General features: G+C 41.9%; 1 protein-coding gene across 5 annotated transcripts in view; it reads right to left on the bottom strand.

Annotated features, from left to right (window-relative positions):
• The window catches only part of ANP32E (acidic nuclear phosphoprotein 32 family member E), a 44,016-nt gene that overhangs the window by 7,153 nt on the left and 17,848 nt on the right, over positions 1-19,015 (bottom strand). For 3 of the 5 annotated variants that reach the window (XM_041753996.1, XM_041753997.1, XM_041753995.1), the window contains 4 exons: positions 4,936-5,085; positions 4,046-4,168; positions 3,159-3,324; positions 1,469-1,644 (listed from right to left, as the gene is read on the bottom strand). In XM_041753996.1, the coding sequence (XP_041609930.1) occupies positions 1,469-1,644; positions 3,159-3,324; positions 4,046-4,168; positions 4,936-4,995 (525 nt within the window). In that variant the 5' untranslated portion in view covers positions 4,996-5,085. Of the gene's footprint in view, positions 1-1,468; positions 1,645-3,158; positions 3,325-4,045; positions 4,169-4,935; positions 5,086-6,623; positions 6,905-7,743; positions 8,154-19,015 lie in introns of those variants that run through there. The other 2 variants (XM_041753994.1, XM_041753998.1) reach the window with 2 other exon arrangements.

Raw genomic sequence — 19,015 nt, 5'->3', positions numbered from 1 at the left:
TAATGTACTAGACACTGAGATATAAAGACAGATGACCCTCCCTTTATGGAACTCGCCATCTAGTAGAAAGTAGCCAAGTAAACAAGTTTTTACAAAAGTATCTATGAGCAAGAGAAGACTAACCAAGATTCAAAGGTAACAAAGGGGGATGCCTGGATGGCTCAGCAGTTGAGCATCTGCCTTCAGCTCAGGTCCTGATCCTAGAATCCGGGATCGAGTCCCACACTGGGCTCCTTGCAGAGAACCTGCTTCTCCCTCTGCCTATATCTCTGCCTCTCTCTCTCTCTCTCATTCTCTCTCTTTCTCATAAATAAATAAAATCTTCAAAAAAAAAAAAAAAAGGTAACGAAGGAAGGAGTGAGTATAAAAATTATAGAAAGTTTCAATAATGAGACAACTCCAGAACTGAGTCATGATTTGGGTGGTAGTCATACAAGTATACACATAAGTAAAATGTGAACTTGTACATAAAATCAGTGCACTTTACAGGCTTTAACTATATTTATGTTTACCTCAGTTAAAAAAAAAGCGTTCATCAGAGAGCATGAGTAGCAAGTCATTTCAGATTAAGAGTAAACAATGTATCTATAGACAGGAAGGCAAGAAACAGCTTAGTGTGACGATTTAATTTAAAATTGAGGGAGAAGAGGCTAGAGAGGCAAACCGGGACTAGATAGTGATGGGTCTTGTATATATCTTGGTGGCAACAGGGAAACATTAAATTGTTTCAAGCAGGGCAGTGATATGATCATATTTGCATTCAGACTAAGCAAGCAAGCACAGACTGTGAAGGATACACCTAAGTGGTGACACTGTATTCAAGGGACCATTTGGAAAACTACAACAAAACCATAAACAAAAATAATTAGAGGGAAAGGAAAGTGTTGCTGAGTGCCTACGATGTGCCAGGGACTAGATAATTTACCTATATTCTCTTGTTAAACCCTGAAAAGAGCCTAAGAGGTTGATATTATTTTCAGTTCTGTAAATGCAGAAGCTGAAGCTCAGAAACTTTTGTAAAATGTTTCCATGAACCCTGCTGCTCTGGGCAGAATGGATTTACAAGATACCTAGGCGGTAAAACCATAGGTGCTTATGATGATCTGTATACAGTTTTGGGTTTTTTTAATATTTTTATTTATTTATTCAGGAGACACACACAGAGAGAGAGGCAGAGACTCAGGCAGAGGGAGAAGTAGGGAGCCTGACGAAAGGAGCCCGACGTGGGACTCGATCCCAGGTCTCCAGGATCACGCCCAGGGCTGAAGGCGGTACTAAACCGCTAAGCCACCCAGGCTGCCCTAGATACAGTTTGAGCCAGGGGACAGTAGGAAAAATGACAGATAGACACTCTCAGACCTGCAAGTTAGTAACAATTTTCAGATTTCTCCACAACTGAACTATTTATAGACCTTGGCTTTATGCCTAAATAATTACTTTATTTAGTAATAAAGAAATGCCTATTCACCTGGATTTCTTCTTTCATTAAATATGAGAGGCCCACTTCCTCTTCTCCCTCTCCCAATTCCGAGCCCGCTTCATCCTCATCCTCATCCTCATCCTCCTCTTCTTCCTCCTCTTCTTCTTCATATTCTTCGGGTGGACCAGCTTCATCTTCTTCCTCTTCATCATCTTCGTCTCCATCTTTAAAAATATTTTAAAAGATGAGTGAGTGGCTGAGCAAATGTTTCTTGCTAGTACTTTAAGCCTATCTGCCCTTGCCCCAATCACTTCAAACTCTAAAGCCAATGGGAAGGTGGAAACTATCTCAGGGATATTTTCTTTTTTTAAGACTTTCCTTTTACAGGGGGCGCCTGGGTGGCTCAGATGGTTACGTGTCCAACTCTTGATTTCAGTTCAGGTCATGGTCTCAGGCTCTGCCCTCAAGTAAGGAGGTTTGCTTGACTCTCTCCCTCTGCCCCTCTTCCCACTTGTTCACCTGTGTGCGCTCGCTCGCTCTCTCTCTAAATAAATAAATAAATCTTAAAAAAAAGATTTCCCTTTCACAACATCAATATTTACTATTTGAGAACTATGGTTTCTAAATACTGAAATATTTCCAACGTACATATTTTCATTAAAATATTACATGCACTAAAGTTTGTTTTACCTTATGGACATCTCGAAACCCACTTCTCTATCATTTTCTAACATTGTTTGTCCATCAGATTTCTTTTTACAGTAAAAATGATTTTCAACCAAGAGTAATCAGTGTCCCATTACTAACAACAGCCGTTCCATCATCTGATCTGTTAGTCACCCACTTATCCAATCATATATATTCACTACCTAATTCTAGAACGTTTCCATCACCTACCCTCCCCCTCTCAAAAAAAACCCAGTCATTAACAGTCACTCCCCATTCTCCTCTCACCCAGCCCTGGCAACCATTATCCTACTTTCTGTTTCTATGGATTTGCCTATTCTGGACATTTCATACAAATGGAGTCATACAAAATGTGGCCTTTTGTGTCTGGCTTCTTTTACTTCATAGAATGATTTCAATGCAAGAGCATGTATCAGTGCTTCATTCATTCTTATGACTGAATCAATAATGTTTCATTGTATGGATATATCACATTTTATTTCTCCATCAGTCGATAGGCCATTTGGGTTGTTTCTATTTCTTGACTATTATGGATAACACTACAAGAAATGATTCCTTTAAAAAAAAAAAGTACTATTTTAAAAGTTGCCACTTTTACTAGGTGGTCATTAAAAAAGTTCAGATACAAAATTTCAGAGCTTGAGGGCACCCAGGTGGCTCAGTCAGTTGGGCATCTGCCTTCAGCTCTGATCATGATCCTGGGGTCCTGGGATTGAGCCCCACATGGGATTCCCTGCTCAATGGGGAGCCTGCTTCTCCCTCTCCCTCTGCCGCTTCCTCTGCTTGTACTCTCTCGTTCTCTCTCTCAAATAAAATCCTTAAAAAAAAAAAATTCACATAGCTTGATAGCATAATAATCATTAAATTCCCCAAAGCTATCAGCAATCTAAAATAAGAAATACAGGATTAGGGCTGTGGGTTTTGTAATTTTTCTTGTTTTACATATATATATGTATATATATATATATTTTTTATCACCTAAATATCCAGGCCCAATCTAACTTGCCTGGCTAGGCTGGAGCCTGTATTTATAAGCATTAAGAATGATTACCCTCATCATCCTCCTCTTCTGAATCTGGTGCTTCGTTATCCTCCTGATCAAATCCATCTAAGTACGTGATTTGCTGCAGCAGTTCGAAGATACTTTCTCGGTAATCTTCCAGGTTTGTGATCTCACAGTTAAACAAATCAAGACTTTTCAAATTTTTAAGATTTTGCTGGAAAAGTAAAAAGTTAAAGCTTACATTTCAAGATTTTAAATATTATGTTATTTCTTTTTATTTCATGGACCTGAAAACATATATTAAAAGAATGATTTTTGGATTTTTCAAATTTTATAAAGAAGGGTTATCGTATCAATTCTCTTTATGAGGACCTGCATGTAAACTCCACAGAATAGGAAGTTTATTTTGTTCACCACTGTAATTCCAACACCTGGCTTAGAGTCATCCTGTAGTAGCCACTCAATATATTTTGTTGACCATATATGTGCATAAATAGGCAACAATAATAATGTGGTTAGCTTAAACCCAGTCAAGCTTATTGTCAACAATTTCAACCTCCTGCCAAGCTTTTTTAAAATCAGAACAACAATTTTCTGAGTTTCACTTCATCTCATTCCAGGAAACAAAGAAGTAAACAATAAAATAAAATTAAATTAAATTAAATCAAGAAAGAAGGAAAAAGAACAGAATTTAAGAAAATACTGGGAAGTTTAAAACCAGATATTCAACTCGTGAGGTTATTAATAAAATAAATTTCTCAGAGATTTAAAAATTTATCTGTTTTACTCTAAAAAAAGAGAAGGCAGATCCTTTTAAAAATATATAAGAAATTCAGAAGTTTCAAAGAGTGAAATATAAATCCGTGAAGATAAAAACACTAGCAAATCTCAGAAAAACAACCAAAAAAGAGCAAGTCCAGAGACTTTCCACTCACCAGAGCTTCTACTGTACTGAGATCTTTGATTTTATTTCCACTCAGATTGAGGTAAGTAAGATTTGGACATTTCTCTGCCAGGACTTCCAAACCACCAGAAATTATATTGTCACTAAGTTCCAACTATATATTCAACATGGAGAAAAAACAAACAATGGTGAAGGCTTAGGACAGATCGGATTATTTTTTAAGTTTTTTATTTATTTAAGTAATCTCTACACTCTATATGGAGCTCAAACCCAATGCCAAGATCAAGAGTAACACATTCTTCCAACTGAGCCAGCCAGGCGCCCCCAGATTTTTAAAATATATCAATTTGAAGAAGAAATGTTACAAATTATTAGTTTCCACATTCCTACCTATAATCACCAAATAATGTATTGGAACCCCTATATAATAAGCTTCTACCCCAAATTTGGTTCCAATTCGGTTATAGGTAGATTTTATGTTTCAGAGAAAAACATTTAGTAGATATTAAATCCAAATTCATGGGGCACCTGGGTGGCTCAGTGGTTGAGCATCTGCCTTCAGCTCAGGTTGTGATCCCAGGGTCCTGGGATCCAGTCCCAAATCAGGCTCCTCAAGGGGAGCCTGCTTCTCCCTCTGCCTGTGTCTCTGCCTCTCTCTGTCTCTCATGAATAAATAAATAATTTTAAAAAATAAATAAATAAATCCACATTCATGTCATAAAGCAATTTCACTATTATGTTTAAATTTCTAAAAGCAGTATTAGAGCTGATTCTAAAATCCTGCATAACTCATTCTCTTATCTCTAGAAATTCAGAAACTTCTAATTAGAAGGCAGAATGGTTGTTTCATTTGGCCAAAACTTAGAAATGTTAGCCCTTGGCATCAAAATTATGATGATTTCACACTTAATACCAACTTACCTTTCGAAGTTTATTTAAGCTAGGCAGTCGGGCCAGTGAACTTAGTTCCACGTTAGCCATACTCAGAAACTCTAGTTTTTTAAAAGTATCATTCAGGCCTTCAATTTCCCCATTGACACACAGGCAATTATCAAGGACTAACTCTGTCACCTGTAAGATAGAAAATGAATGATTCTTTACGTTGCAGTCTGTTTAGCAAAAGACTTGGGTCAAGACAACTGGCAATGTGAATATTAGAACCACTAATTCCCTTACACAGATCCCTTCCATTCACTCCTCCCTAACCAAAAACTGAAATACAATCTAAAGTCATCATTATAAGTTAATCTTTTAAATTTAAACTTAGACAAAAAGTTCAATGCCTGCTCATAACACCGAAGCATAAAAAATAAAACTTTGAAAAGGTCCCATGTGAAACTTACTTCTGCCCCTAATAAGGATTCACAACATCAAGGCATATATTTATGCAGTGAAGGGCTGCAGAGGCTACTGGGATAGGATTCAAGTGAGCTGCCCCAAAACAGCAGGGAGAAGAAAGGAAACTATTTTATTCACATTTCAAGTTTAAACCCCCTTATCTTTGCTTGATAAATGCCACCACAACTCAAAAATACTTTTGTTACCCTTCACGAAGAAATGCTCGAAAGCTCATTCTGAGAAAGCTGGCTTTCAGAGGTATTTGTTCTTAATAGCAGGGCCTAACAGTGTCACTCAGGACAATACATCATTGACAAAATGTTATTTCTCTGTAACACCCTGGTAGCATTTTTGTAGACTTCTCCTCATTGGGGAAGGGGGGGAGCAGCATCCTCCTATCAGGTCAAACAACAAAACTTGCTGGTGTGGACCTAAGAGGACTTAATCTTAAGGGGGAGACAGGAGACCCTGGATATCTACTCCCAGTGCAAAAAAATATGTTTGAGGATTTTGAGAGCTAAAAATTAACAAGGAGCAATGCCCCCTTCTCTATTTCAATATGACTTTGACATAATTATTTTAGAGACCAGAGAAGGACTATGATCTGTTTAGAGTTAAGGAAGCCAAGGTCCAGAGGGTAAGAATGACTTGGCTACTGTCACACAGTTAGTATAACAGAGCTATGCTTCCACTCTAAATCTTCTGACTCCTAGTCCAGCTGAGCGGAGGAGAGAAAGGGCCACTAGATTTGGTGTCAGAAAACCAGTTCTTCCACTTGAGTAAATAATTTCACTGCCCTGGGACTCCATTTACTAATTTGGATTCTAGAACAATACAATCTACCTTACAAGTCTGTCCGAAGTAGAAAGGTAAATAACAAACACAAAAAGCGTTCTGTAAACTGTAAAGAGCTATACAAATATAAGAGACCGTTATTACACCACAGGGGAGGAAGGGGAGGCTGCAAAAAGACAACGTCTGGCACTCCCCAAAATTGTAAAGGAAATTACTACGGGTAGGGTAGGTAAACGGAAGGGGGCATGCGGGGCAGCAAATTCACTTTTCCAAACCCCAGACACACAAAAGTATTCTAAATGTGTGCTTCTGAAAGGCAGTGTTTGATCTTGTTTGTTTTCCTGAAGCCCCCAAAGAGTAGGCCCTAGAAAACTCCCAGCTCTCTCTGGGATGATAGCAGCACTGTTTCCTCCTCCCTGCCCTTTGCCAATTCCAGGGAAACGAAGGCTTAAAAAAATGAATAAGTGCATGAAGACCTCGGGTGCCCAGTCCGCCGCACATCCCAGCAGCAGACCCGCTCGCCTCCAGCACTGGTGTGCACAGCACAGCCCCACCCCTGCGAAAACAGCCCGATCCCTGCTGTTGCGCTCCCAGTGTTTGTTTCAGGGGCCGCAGTCACCGAGACCCTCGCCGCTCTCGCCGCCCGCCGCCCCGACCCGCGGGAAAACGCACGCGGGGCGGGGGCTCCGCCGGGGAAGCGGGGTCGCCTGGCCTCGGGCGGGGAGGGCTGGGCCAGCCCGGGAGGCGCCCTCCACCGGGAGGCGGAAACGCCTGGTCCGACCCCCCAGAAGTTGACCGCTACCAGCCTCACGTGGCCCCTCCCAGCCCCGTCTCTTTAACTAAGGCGACAGCGGCAGGAGCGCATCATTTCGCTTCGCCGAATCCATCTTTAAAGCACAGAACTACTACGACCCATGTGTTGAGTTTTGTGACACCTCCTCCTCCCGGGCTCCAATTCGGAGTTGCGGCCGCGACGACATGACACGCCGAATACCGTCCCAGCGCGGGGGGCACCAAGAGGATTCCGCCCCGCGCGCCCTCCCCGCCTCGGTCCCAGGACTCGGAGGCCGCGGGGGCGCCGACCGCCGACCTCATCCTCCGCAGGGGACCCCGGCCGGCGCGCCGGACACCCGGGGCCTCGAGACCGGGGCACACCCCCCGCCCCTAAGAAGAAAGGAGGAGTTGGCAGCATCGCAGAAAAGTTGAACTAACTTCTCAGGCGACGACGGCTGCGGCAGGGGCGAGTGGGACTGGGGGTCGCGCCCACGCCGCCTACCCCGGAGCAGGACGGAACCAAAGAGCGGCCCCCCAGCACCCGCGTCCCGCCCCTCCAGGCCGGGACTCCGACTCGAGGACAACCTGCGGAGGCTAAGCCCCCAGGCATACACAAAAACGCCCCTAGAAACTTCAAACCCTTCGCCATTTTAAATAGAAGATTTTAATGATTTTACACTTAAAATTAAATATCCCCCACTAACCCTAACCCGAGTCGGGGGTTCATTCATGACCCCTCCCCGCACAGCCACCGGGACCCCCAGAACCCGACCCTCCGAATCCAGGTCTGGCGGGGAAGGGGAGGGGGCTGAGTCATCTCACCTCCTCCGGGGCTCTGTTCCTTAACTCCAGGTTAATCCTCTTCTTCATCTCCATGTCCTCCTCCTGCTCGGCTGCTACTACTCCTTCCCTGACCCTTTCCTGCCTTTCCCACTACCCCCAACCCTTAAATTGTAAAAGATCTGGAAATGAATGAAAAGAAAAGCAAATATAAACGCCCACTACCTCCAGATAGGTGTGGGGGAGAAAGAAAAGAATAGCAAATGGAGTCCAAGGAGTTGGGACTCTTAAGTCGGCCGCCCCCACCTCCTCGTCCACACACTCGCGCGCACTCACACGCACGCACAAACACGCACACACACGCGCGCGCGCGCGCACACACACACGCACGCCACAGTTCCTTCCCCTTCAATGGCTGCTCGTTGACTGAGCCTCCATGACACGGCACCGCCAACCCCCTGGCCTACACTCCGCCCCCCTCCCTAATGTACTGGTCCCTTCTCCAGCATCGCGCTGTCTCATTGGGCTGCATGAATGTCCGTCAGCCTGCAGGGTGGGCCTGAACCCGGAGCGCCATGCCTATTGGCTACGACCGAGCGCGCAGTTAACTCCGATAGGTCAGGGAGGGTGTTCGTCCTGGGGAAAGGATTTTGAATCCCAGTAGCCCCCCTCCTTTTCTTTGTGTGATTGGCGCGCTTTCCCCAGGCGTTCGGAAGGTTTTGATGCCTGCTGGATTTGCTTTTTCTGTTTTGTTTTTAGTGTGAGAGGGAGGGAGAAAGCATCCTTCTTCTGTGTCCAGGTCGCAGGACTGATCATTTGGCACACAGCATGCACCGGTTCTTGGCGGTTTTAAAGCACCTTGTGGCCGAGATGCACAGCAACGTGCACATGATTTAAACGTGCACAGGAGCTTTCCTGGTCCTGCCCTGCTGGGGACAGGCTTCTGCTGCAGAACCAGAGCCGAGATAAAAATAGTATTTTAATTTGCAACATGAAGGACTGAACACTTTTGAAAACAGTTGGGTGAAGTGTATAAGTTAGGCACCTTTAAACAAAACTACCCTGGAGGATTTGTTACTGAGGTAATTGTTGCTGTAATAAACACTAAGACATTGGAGGAAAAACAGTGCTGGACTAATGAAAATCAAACATCAATTTGCATAGAATTGGTACTGAAATGCCTCTCCTTTCTAATTTCCCTTTGGTTGGTTTCCATGGATATCTGTAGGTTAAACGTGCTTTTAAAAGACTATGAATGTGGGGATACCAAACAGTGAGATAAGAATTTTTTTTAATTTTGTCTTGAGAGTCTAACTTCTTAGTTCTTGCTTAAATTTGTCCTTTTCATTCCCTTACACCATTCTCAAGATAAATACCAAAAAAAAAATTTTTTTTTCGAGAAGAAAGTGAGTGAATTAGTCCAAACCTCAGAGTGGAGTGCTTGTTTACTATTTTTTCAGTTTCTCGGGTTAGAGACTAGGGTTTCAAACAGACTCACCACTCACCACTTTACCACCGCGCCCCTCCTCCTCCCACATAGACACACAATTCTTCAATCAGGCTTACATTTAAAATGTAAACACTTCGTAGTTAGCATGTGAAATACTTTAAAGGAAAACAAAATAGTGATTGTCTTCTCCTGGAGAAGTGTTTCCTTTGTATTCTTGAAAAGCAAATTTTGTGAAGATGAAAACCGAGGGGAAGAGGGAGAGCTTTTGGGAAAAAATGACATCCCTGGGGGGTAATTTGGCATTAGTTAAGTTTGTTTTAACACAGGCTAAAGGAAGCCAGGATGATATGAAAAAACAGATTGAGGAAGAGGTTTTTTGTTTTTTGTTTGTTTGTTTTTTAAGAAAGGAAGGGATAAAAGATTGAGGGGAAACAGGTGAGAGGGACTGTCTACCAAAGTAGTGAAAGAAACTGAGGGATAGGTTAAAAAAAAAATTGAATTCAGGGGAAAAATGCCTGGAAGCCAAAGAGTTTCAAGGAATAGATGATTATTGAGGTTAAATGGTGAGACTTTTGTATCAGAACACATTAGATGGAATGGGAGAGTATGTTGGAAATAAGGAATGTGAGGAAAGGCGATGAATTCATTTTACCACTGGATAATAGCTTCAGAAAGTACACTGTAGACAGGGATCCACCAAAAGGAGCCTTCCCCACATACCCGTGGCTCTCACTCTCATGTCATCTCTCATGTGCCTTACCTCAATACCTTGAAACCAGATCTTTCTAGTCTTAATCAAGGAGCCAGGATAAGAGGCTGGGGGAAGAAAGATTCTCCAGAGGGCTGCTGTATAGAAAGAAAGATGCCTGGGAAGAGGTTGGCTGAAAAACATTACCAGACTAGGAGATGGGTATATGATACTAAAAGAAGGGTGAAAAAATAAGAGTCAGGAGAAAAGCCAAACTCATGAACTAGAACATGCTTTAAGCTGAACTAATGAGGCAGAGTTTATTTTAAATGGTAGAATGAAAAGTGAAGTTATCAGGAGGTAGATGAAAGCAAAGGAGCAAGGAAGGGAATGAATTAGAGGGTGGCTCCAACACTCCTCTAATCCACAAATAAGAAGTATGCATCAGGATATTATTTAACTCAACATGCCTTTAGTGTTCAACAACTAAATTTGTTTTCTGCTGTTGAGTATCTTCTGTTGCCCCTCTAGATCTACTCTTCCCCCTTTTCCACCCTGCCCTGTGACTCAAAACCCACAGAGTCCTATGACTTCTGGGTTTGGTCCGTGGAGAGGGCACTGGCAGGAGATTGGAAGTCTGGAGGACTGACATTGGAGTATTTAGCCCCCATCTCCTTTATGCCAAGTCGTTACAAGAAGGCTGTGTCTCTCTACCAAAAGCCACAGATCCTGTGGTGACCACAATGGTGTACCACCCAGATTTTCCTTCAGGAATGTAGGACTTATTCCCTCTAGAATCTTGAGTAAATCAAGCATGACTATTGTTTTCAACTACTCAGTTTTGAGGTGATTTATTACAATGGATAACTAAACAAGGGTATACCCAAGGTCCTAAGAATAGTAATTTTTTTTAAAGATTTTATTTATTTTTTCATGAGAGACACAGAAAGAAGGTAGAGACACAGGCAAAGGGAGAAGCAGGCTCCGTGCAGGGAGCCCAATGTGGGACTCGATTCCAGAACTCCAGGATCACGCCCTGAGCCGAAGGCAGACACTCAACCGCTGAGCCACCCAGGCATCCCAAGATTAGTAATTTGTAAAGATGAATCTCAAATCCAGTTCCTATGATCAAAGTTAAAATCTTTTTCCATTGGCACCTGGGTGGTTCAGTTGGTTAAGTGTCTGCCTTCTGCTCAGGTCATGATCCCAGAGTACTGGGATAGAGGAGCCCCGTCAGACTCCCTGCTCAGCAGGAAGTCGGCTTTTCCCTCTCCCTCTGTCTGCTTGTTCTCTTTCTGTTTCTCTCACTCACTCGCTCTGTCAAATAAATAAATAAAATCTTTTTTAAAAAAATCATTTTCCAAAGGGAACCATTATAATCCTGTTTAATTCGTAGATGCACATGCCACAAATAGATATTCTATGTTATGATGCCTGTTGAGATACAAAAACTCCAGGGTAACTAATAAGTAAACTTGATTATTCTATTAAGCCTTAGTTGAAGATACTTATCAGATTTTTTTTAGAAAAGATTTTGCTTAACACCATGAATACTATAATTGAGCTACCCTACATTTTCCAAGAATAAATAATTTTTTAAAGATTTTATTTTATTTATTCATTAGAGTCACAGAAAGAGAGAGGCAGAGACACAGAGGGAGAATCAGGCTCCATGCAGGGAGCCCGATGTGGGACTCGATCCTGGAACCCCAGGATCATGCCCTGGGCCAAAGGCAGGCGCTAAACCACTGAACCACCCAGGGATCCCTGGAATAAATAAATTAAAGATATTTATTTATTTATTTGAGAGACAGCACAAGCAGGAAGAGGGGCAGAGGGAGAGGGAGAAGCAGACTCCCCGCTGCGCTGGGAGATCCACAGGGGTCCTCCATCCCAGGATCCTGGGATCATGACCTAAGCTGAAGACACTTAACTGACTGAGCCACCCCAGGCACTTCATTCTTTCTTTAGTTTGGGATCCTTTTCACTTTAAGGATTGTTAGTAAATGCTGAAGTGGGAAGCATATATATTATTACAGTACATTTTTTATTATTGCTCTGTGAAAGCGAAATTTGATGGAATATCTACAAAAATTTTAAATTTGTGCTTGAGATATTTTAATTTGAGTCACCTCTTTCTTTATATGTTAACATTATGCAACCTAGTTTTAACATTAACCAAAGTCAAACAAAATTGTCAGAGTAAGTCTCCCAAAAATAAATCCATATTGCAATAGCAAATACAAATGATTTAGAGATTTTGCAATCTAAGAATTATTGCATCACTGTATTCACCTAGTAGCACAAGTAATAAATAGTTGTCTTAAAAGAAATTTGTAACCCTGGCAACAAAATTACTTTCAAAACACTAACCTGAAACCTCTGTTTAAGAGGCAGAGAATTTGGGCAGCCCAGGTGGCTCAGTGGTTTAACACCACCTTCAGCCTAGGGCATGATCCTAGAGTCCTGGGATCGAGTCCTGCGTCGGGCTCCCTGCATGAAGCCTGCTTCTCCCTCTGCCTCTCTCTCTCTCTGTCATGAATAAAATCTTAAAAAAAAAAAAAAGAGGCAGAGAATTTAATATACATATTTACTTTCATTTCTTCCCAAACCTTACTAAAATAACTTCGAAACCTAAGCCCAAATTTGTAACTGTGTGGTGATGGATGTTAATTACATACATGGTAAGTATTTCACAAATATACAAATATTATATTATATTATATTATATTATATTATATTATATACCTAAAAGTAGTATCATATTGCATATCAATTATATCTCAAAAAAAATTTTAAAGACCTAACCCAAAAGATAGAGTGAGGAAAGAAAGGAAAGCTGAGAGAGTTCAACAAAATCTTAGCATCTATAAAGTGATGTACCATGTAGTTCAGAAATGCTTCCTTACTCCTGATGTCTTACTTCTTGTGAAAAAGTTCAGGCAGTATGACTGGGCCTCTCTCTTAGCCCTTTATTCACCCACTCTAAGTGGAGTGTTCCACCCTGTTCCATCCTCCTTGCTCTTGGAAGAGGAAGTCTTTGTCAGACACGTAATTCTGCTTTGCTCCTCCATGGGGAAGTAGGCCTCAGTCCAGGCTGTCTGGTTCTGGGCACAATTAGCAGGCCCATAAACTCTCATACTAAAGTACACTTCCGGGGCACCTGGGTGGCTCAGTTGGTTACACATCTGCCTTCAGCTCAGGTTATGGTCCCAGGGTCCTGGGATGGAGCCTCGTGTCTCATCAGGCTCCCTGCTCACCAAGGAGTCTACTTCTCCCTCTCAGTCTGCCCCTCCCTCCACTCTCTTTCTCTCAAATAAATAAACAAAATCTAAAAAAAAAAAGAAAAAGAAAGAAAGAAAGAAGAAAGAAAGAAAGAAAGAAAGAAAGAAAGAAAGAAAGAAAGAAAGAAAGAAAAAGACAAAGTACACCTCCAATTTAGCCTCCCACAGTGATAAAGTCGATATGTTTACCTCCATATTTGCCTGTTGCTTTATCTCTCAACTTGTTCAGGACCCCTGCATGAAGCAGGAATGCCATTATTGGGATCCCCTTCAGAGATCCCAGTAGAGTAGAAGTGATCATCTTAGAAGAGAGGAGAAAGCTGAAACCTAACTGCCTGCCAGAGATTGAGAGACAAACTGATTTACAGTAGAACCACACAAAAAGGGACGCCTGGGTGGCTCAGTGGGGGAGCACCTGCCCCTGGGTCAGGGCGTGATCCTTGGTCTCAGGATCGAGTCCCACATCGGGCTCCCTGCCTGGAGCCTGCTTCTCCCTCTGCCTATGTCTCTGCCTTTCTCTCTCTGTGTCTTTCATGAATAAATAAATAAAATCTTAAAAAAAAAAAAAAAAAAAGAACCACACAAAAAATTCTGAATTTGGAAGCACAATGAACCCTTGAAGACAAGGGTAAGGGTAGGGCTAAAACAGATTTGGTTGAAGTTCATATTAAAACCAACTGAAGGGGATCCCTGGGTGGTGCAGTGGTTTGGCGCCTGCCTTTGGCCCAGGGCACGATCCTGGAGACCCTGAATCGAATCCCACATCGGGCTCCCGGTGCATGGAGCCTGCTTCTCCCTCTGCCTATGTCTCTGCCTCTCTCTCTCTCTGTGACTATCATAAATTTTTTTAAAAAAATTTAAAACCAACTGAATTCTTTCCCAACTCTGACCCACAAAAGTCAAAATAAGGTATTCTAGACTCAGAAACACCTGTAATGCAAATTGGCAGGAAAAGCAAAAATCTCAATGTCAAACAGTAAGAATTCTCCCCAACAAACCAATACCTTTCTCTCTATTCATCATACAATTGGGTACACAATTGGGTGCTTCTCCCTCTGCCCTTCACCCTGCTCATGCTCTCTCTCTTGCTCGCTCTCTCTCTCTCTCTCAAATAAATAAATAAATAAATAAAACACTTAAAAAAAATAGGGGCACCTAGGTGGCACAGTGGTTGAGCATCTGCCTACAGCTCAGGGCATGATCCCGGGTCTGGGGAGGAGTCCCGCATCAGGCTCCCTTCATGGAGCCTGCTTTTCCCTCTGCCTATGTCTCTGCCTCTCTGTGACTCTCGTGAATAAATAAATTTCTTTAAATCTTTTAAAATTTTAAAAAATCTTTTAAAAATAAAAATAAATGTTTACAAGAAGAGAAATATAGGGATCCCTGGGTGGCGCAGCGGTTTGGCGCCTGCCTTTGGCCCAGGGCGCAATCCTGGAGACCCGGGATCGAATCCCATGTCGGGCTCCCGGTGCATGGAGCCTGCTTCTTCCTCTGCCTATGTCTCTGCCCCCCCCCCCCCACCTCTCTCTCTGTCTGTGTGACTATCATAAAAAAAAAAAAAAAAAGAGAGAGAGAGAAATATAGACTGCTTGGCTTAGCTCTGAGTAAATATTGATGATAATCTAAAAGCTGATTTAGCTAACATTATGATTCAATAATTAATCACCAGAGAAATGCAAATCAAATGAGATCAATGAGATATCTCACACCTGTCAAATGGCTAAAATCAAAAAGGTAAGAAATAACAAGTGTTAGGGAGGATGTGGAGAAAAAAGAACCCTCATGAACTGTTGGTAGAAATGCAGATTGATGTGGAAAACAATATGGAGGCCTCTCAAAAAATTAAAAATCAGGGCACCTGGGTGGATCAGTTGGTTAAGCATCTGCTTTCGGCTCACGTCATGATTTCAGGGTCCTGAGATCGAGCCCCACATTGGACTGCCTGCTCAGCTAGGAGTCTGCTTCTCCCTCTCCTGCTCCCCCTCCCAGCTCAGACATGCTCTTGCTCTCTCTCTCTGAAATAAATAAATATTGGGTATGTACCCAATGAAAACAGAAACACTAATTCAACAAGATATATGCACCCCTATGTTTACAGTATTATTTACAATAGCCAAAATATGGAGGCAATCGAAGTATCCATCCACGGATAAAGAAGTTGTGGTGTATGTGGTATATAACACAATGTAATAGTTTTCATCCATAAAAAAGAATGAGATCTTGCTATCTGCCACAACATGGATGGGCCTGGAAGGTATAATGCTAAACGAAATGTCAGACAGAGAACAAATACCATTTGATGACTTCACTCATACATGGAATTCTAGAAATAAAACAAATGAACAAATGAAGAAGAGACCCCAAAAAACAGACTATTTTTTTTGGTTCCCAAATTTTATTCAAGAACTCATATAAAATATTGCAGATAAATGAGGGGTTTTTTTAAAGATTTTATTTATTTATTTACTTATTTGAGAGAGAAAGAGCACAGAGGGAGAGGGAGAAACAGACTCCCCACTGAGCAGAAAGCCCAGGCTCTACGTATGTGGGGCTCAACCCATGGAGTGGGGGGGTCTCAATGCATGCAGTAGAAAAGTGAATCATCAATGAGGGAGGTGGCATGTGGAGCTCTGTGGATGTGGGTCTCCATCTCAGGATGCTGAGATCATGACCTGAGCCAAATGTGGTAGCTTAACCTACTGAGGCACCCAGGCACCTCTCCAGATACATGAATAAATAAATAGAATCTTTTTTTTTAAAAAAAAGGGTAAACTTCAGAACTTTTTTTTTTTTGCCGCCCTTCCCCACAAGCTTTTCCTTTTTTAAAAAATGTATTTTATTTATTCATAATAGAGAGCTAGAGAGAGAGGCAGAGACACAGGAGGAGGGAGAAGCAGGCTCCATGCAGGGAGCCCGACGTGGGACTCGATCCCAGGACTCCAGGATCACGCCCTGGGCCAAAGGCAGGCATTAAACCGCTGAGCCACCCAGGGATCCCCCCCACAAGCTTTTCCACGGGCACCAGGGTGGCAGTGAAGGCAGAAAGGGAGGTGGGTGCACTATGCAGAGGCAAAGAGCCCACAAAAAAAAAAAAATGCAGAGATGTAAATGCAGAGAACAAACTCATGGTTTCCAAAGGGGAGGTGGGTGGAGAGATTGGTGAAATAGGTGAAGAGGATTAATAATAAGACACTTACCTTGATGAACACTGAGTAATGTACAGAATTGTTGAATCACTGTATTATACATCTAAAACTAGCAGAGCACTTTTATGTTAATTATACTTCAATAAAAAATATTATAAAATAACTATACCAGGAGGATAGGGTAGAACTATATGTTGGGGAGTAACACATGATGATGTAAATCTTCATCTTTTGTAGTTGGAAGTTAATAGATAATAATACCTGGGGCCCCTGGATGGCTCAGTTGGTTAAGTGTGGACTCTTGATCTCAGCTCAGGTCTTGATCTCAGGGTGGTGAGTTCGGGCCTTGTATTGGGCTCCATGCCCAGCATGGAGCCTATAAGAAAAAGGAGGAGGAGGAGGAGGAAGAAGAAGGAGGAGGAGGAGAAAAATCTAAAACTGAAAAATCAAGAAATAGCAGTACAAACATGTTTTTGAAAATTTGGAGTTCTAGGGGATCCCTGGGTGGCTCAGTGGTTTAGCGCCTGCCTTTGGCCCAGAGCGCGATCCTGGAGTCCCGGGATCGAGTCCCACATCAGGCTCCCTGCATGGGGCCTGCTTCTCCCTCTGCCTGTGTCTCTGCCTCTCTCTCTCTCTGTGCATCTGTCATGAATAAATAAATAAAAATCTTTAAAAAAAAAAAATGTGCCTGACAAAGTGCACAAAAACTTCTGTATTAAAAAAAAAAAAAAAAAAAAGAAAAGAAAATTTGGAGTTCTAGAGTGTAATGATTTTTTTATTCTCATCAAACATTTGTTTTAGTGGGACTCAAAATTCTGTGACAGATTTTTGGTCAAGTCCTTTACAAATAAAAAGTACTGGGCAGCCCAGGTGGCTCAGCGGTTTAGCACCACCTTCAGCCAAGTGTGTGATCCTGGGGACCGGGATTCGAGTCCTGCCACGGGCTTCCTGCGTGGAGCCTGTTTCTCCCTCTGCCTGTGTCTCTGCCTCTCTCTGTGTGTCTTTCATGAATAAATAAATAAAATCCTTTTTTTAAGTACTGATTTGATTTTATTTTAAAAGATTTTTAAACTTATTTATTTGAGAGAGAGACAACACAAGTAGGTGGGAAGGGCCAGAAAGAGAGGACCCTGGGATCATGACCTGAGATGAAGGCAGACACTTAACCGACTGAGCCACCCAGGGGCCCCTAAAAAGTACTGATTTTAAAAACTAATAACTTAAAAGTGCCACACACATGCAAAAAAAAAAAAAAAAACGGTCCACAAAACATTCTCCCTTCCTTTTGAAGGTTTTACAATGCATTGTTATCATTAACCAGTCTTTTACTGTTAAACTTAAATGGCCAATTGACACAAACAGTTCTGAGACCGTTCTTCCACCACTGATTAAGAATGGGATGGCAGATCAACAAACCAGGAGTTGGTTCTTTGAAAGAATTAATAAGATAAATAAACCATTAGCCAACCTTATTAAAAACAAAAGAGAAAACACTCTAATTAATAAAATCACCAATGAAAAAGGAGAGATCACAACCAATACCAAGGAAATACAAACGATTTTAAAAACATATTATGAGCAGCTATACACCAATAAATTAGGCAATCCAGAAGAAATGGATGAATTTCTGGAAAACCACAAACTACCAAACTGGAACAGGAAAAAATAGAAAACCTGAACAGGCCGATAGCCGGGAAGGAAATTGAAGCAGTCTTCAAAAACCTCCCAAGACACAAAAGTCCAGGGCCAGATGGCTTCCCAGGGGAATTCTATCAAACATTTAAAGAAGAAACCATACCTATTGTACTAAAGCTGTTCAGAAAGATAGAAAGAGATGGAGTACTCCCAAACTCGTTCTATGAGGCCAGCATCACCTTAATTCCAAAAGCAGACAAGGACCCCACCAAAAAGGAGAATTATAGACCAATATCCCTGATTAACACACATGCAAAAATTCTCAACAAGATACTAGCCAATAGGATCCAACAATACATGAAGAAGATTATTCACCATGACCAAGAGGGATTTATCCCCAGGATGCAAGGCTGGTTCAACACTCGTAAAGCAATCAATGTGATAGATTATATCAACAAGAGAAAAAACAAGAACCATATGATCCTCTCAATAGATGCAGAGAAAGCATTTGACAAAATACAGCATCCATTCCTGATCAAAACTCTTCAGAGTGTAGGGATAGAGGGAACATTCCTCGACATCTTAAAAGCCATGTACAAAAAGCCCACAGCAAATATCATTCTCAATGGGGAAACACTGGGAGCCTTTCCCCTAAGATCAGAACACGACAGGGATGTCCACTCTCACCACTGCTATTCAACATAGTATTAGAAGTCCTAGCCTCAGCAATCAGGCAGCAAAAAGAAATAAAAGGCATTCAAATTGGCAAAGAACAAGTCAAACTCTCCCTCTTCACAGATGACATGATACTGTACATAGAAAACCCAAAAGACTCCACCCCAAGATTGCTAGAACTCATACAGCAATTCGGCAGTGTGGCAGGATACAAAATCAATGCCCAGAAATCAGTGGCATTTCTATACACTAACAATGAGACTGAAGAAAGAGAAATTAAGGAGTCAATCCCATTTACAGTTGCACCCAAAAGCATAAGATATCTAGGAATAAACCTAACCAAAGAGGTAAAGGATCTATACCCTACAAACTACAGAACACTTCTGAAAGAAATTGAGGAAGACACAAAGAGATGGAAAAATATTCCATGCTCATG

This window comes from Vulpes lagopus, chromosome 5 (genome assembly GCF_018345385.1).
Source record: "Vulpes lagopus strain Blue_001 chromosome 5, ASM1834538v1, whole genome shotgun sequence".
Lineage (NCBI taxonomy): Eukaryota > Metazoa > Chordata > Mammalia > Carnivora > Canidae > Vulpes > Vulpes lagopus.
Note: the sequence above shows the minus strand (reverse complement) of the source record. Positions and strands in the feature narration are given on the sequence as shown.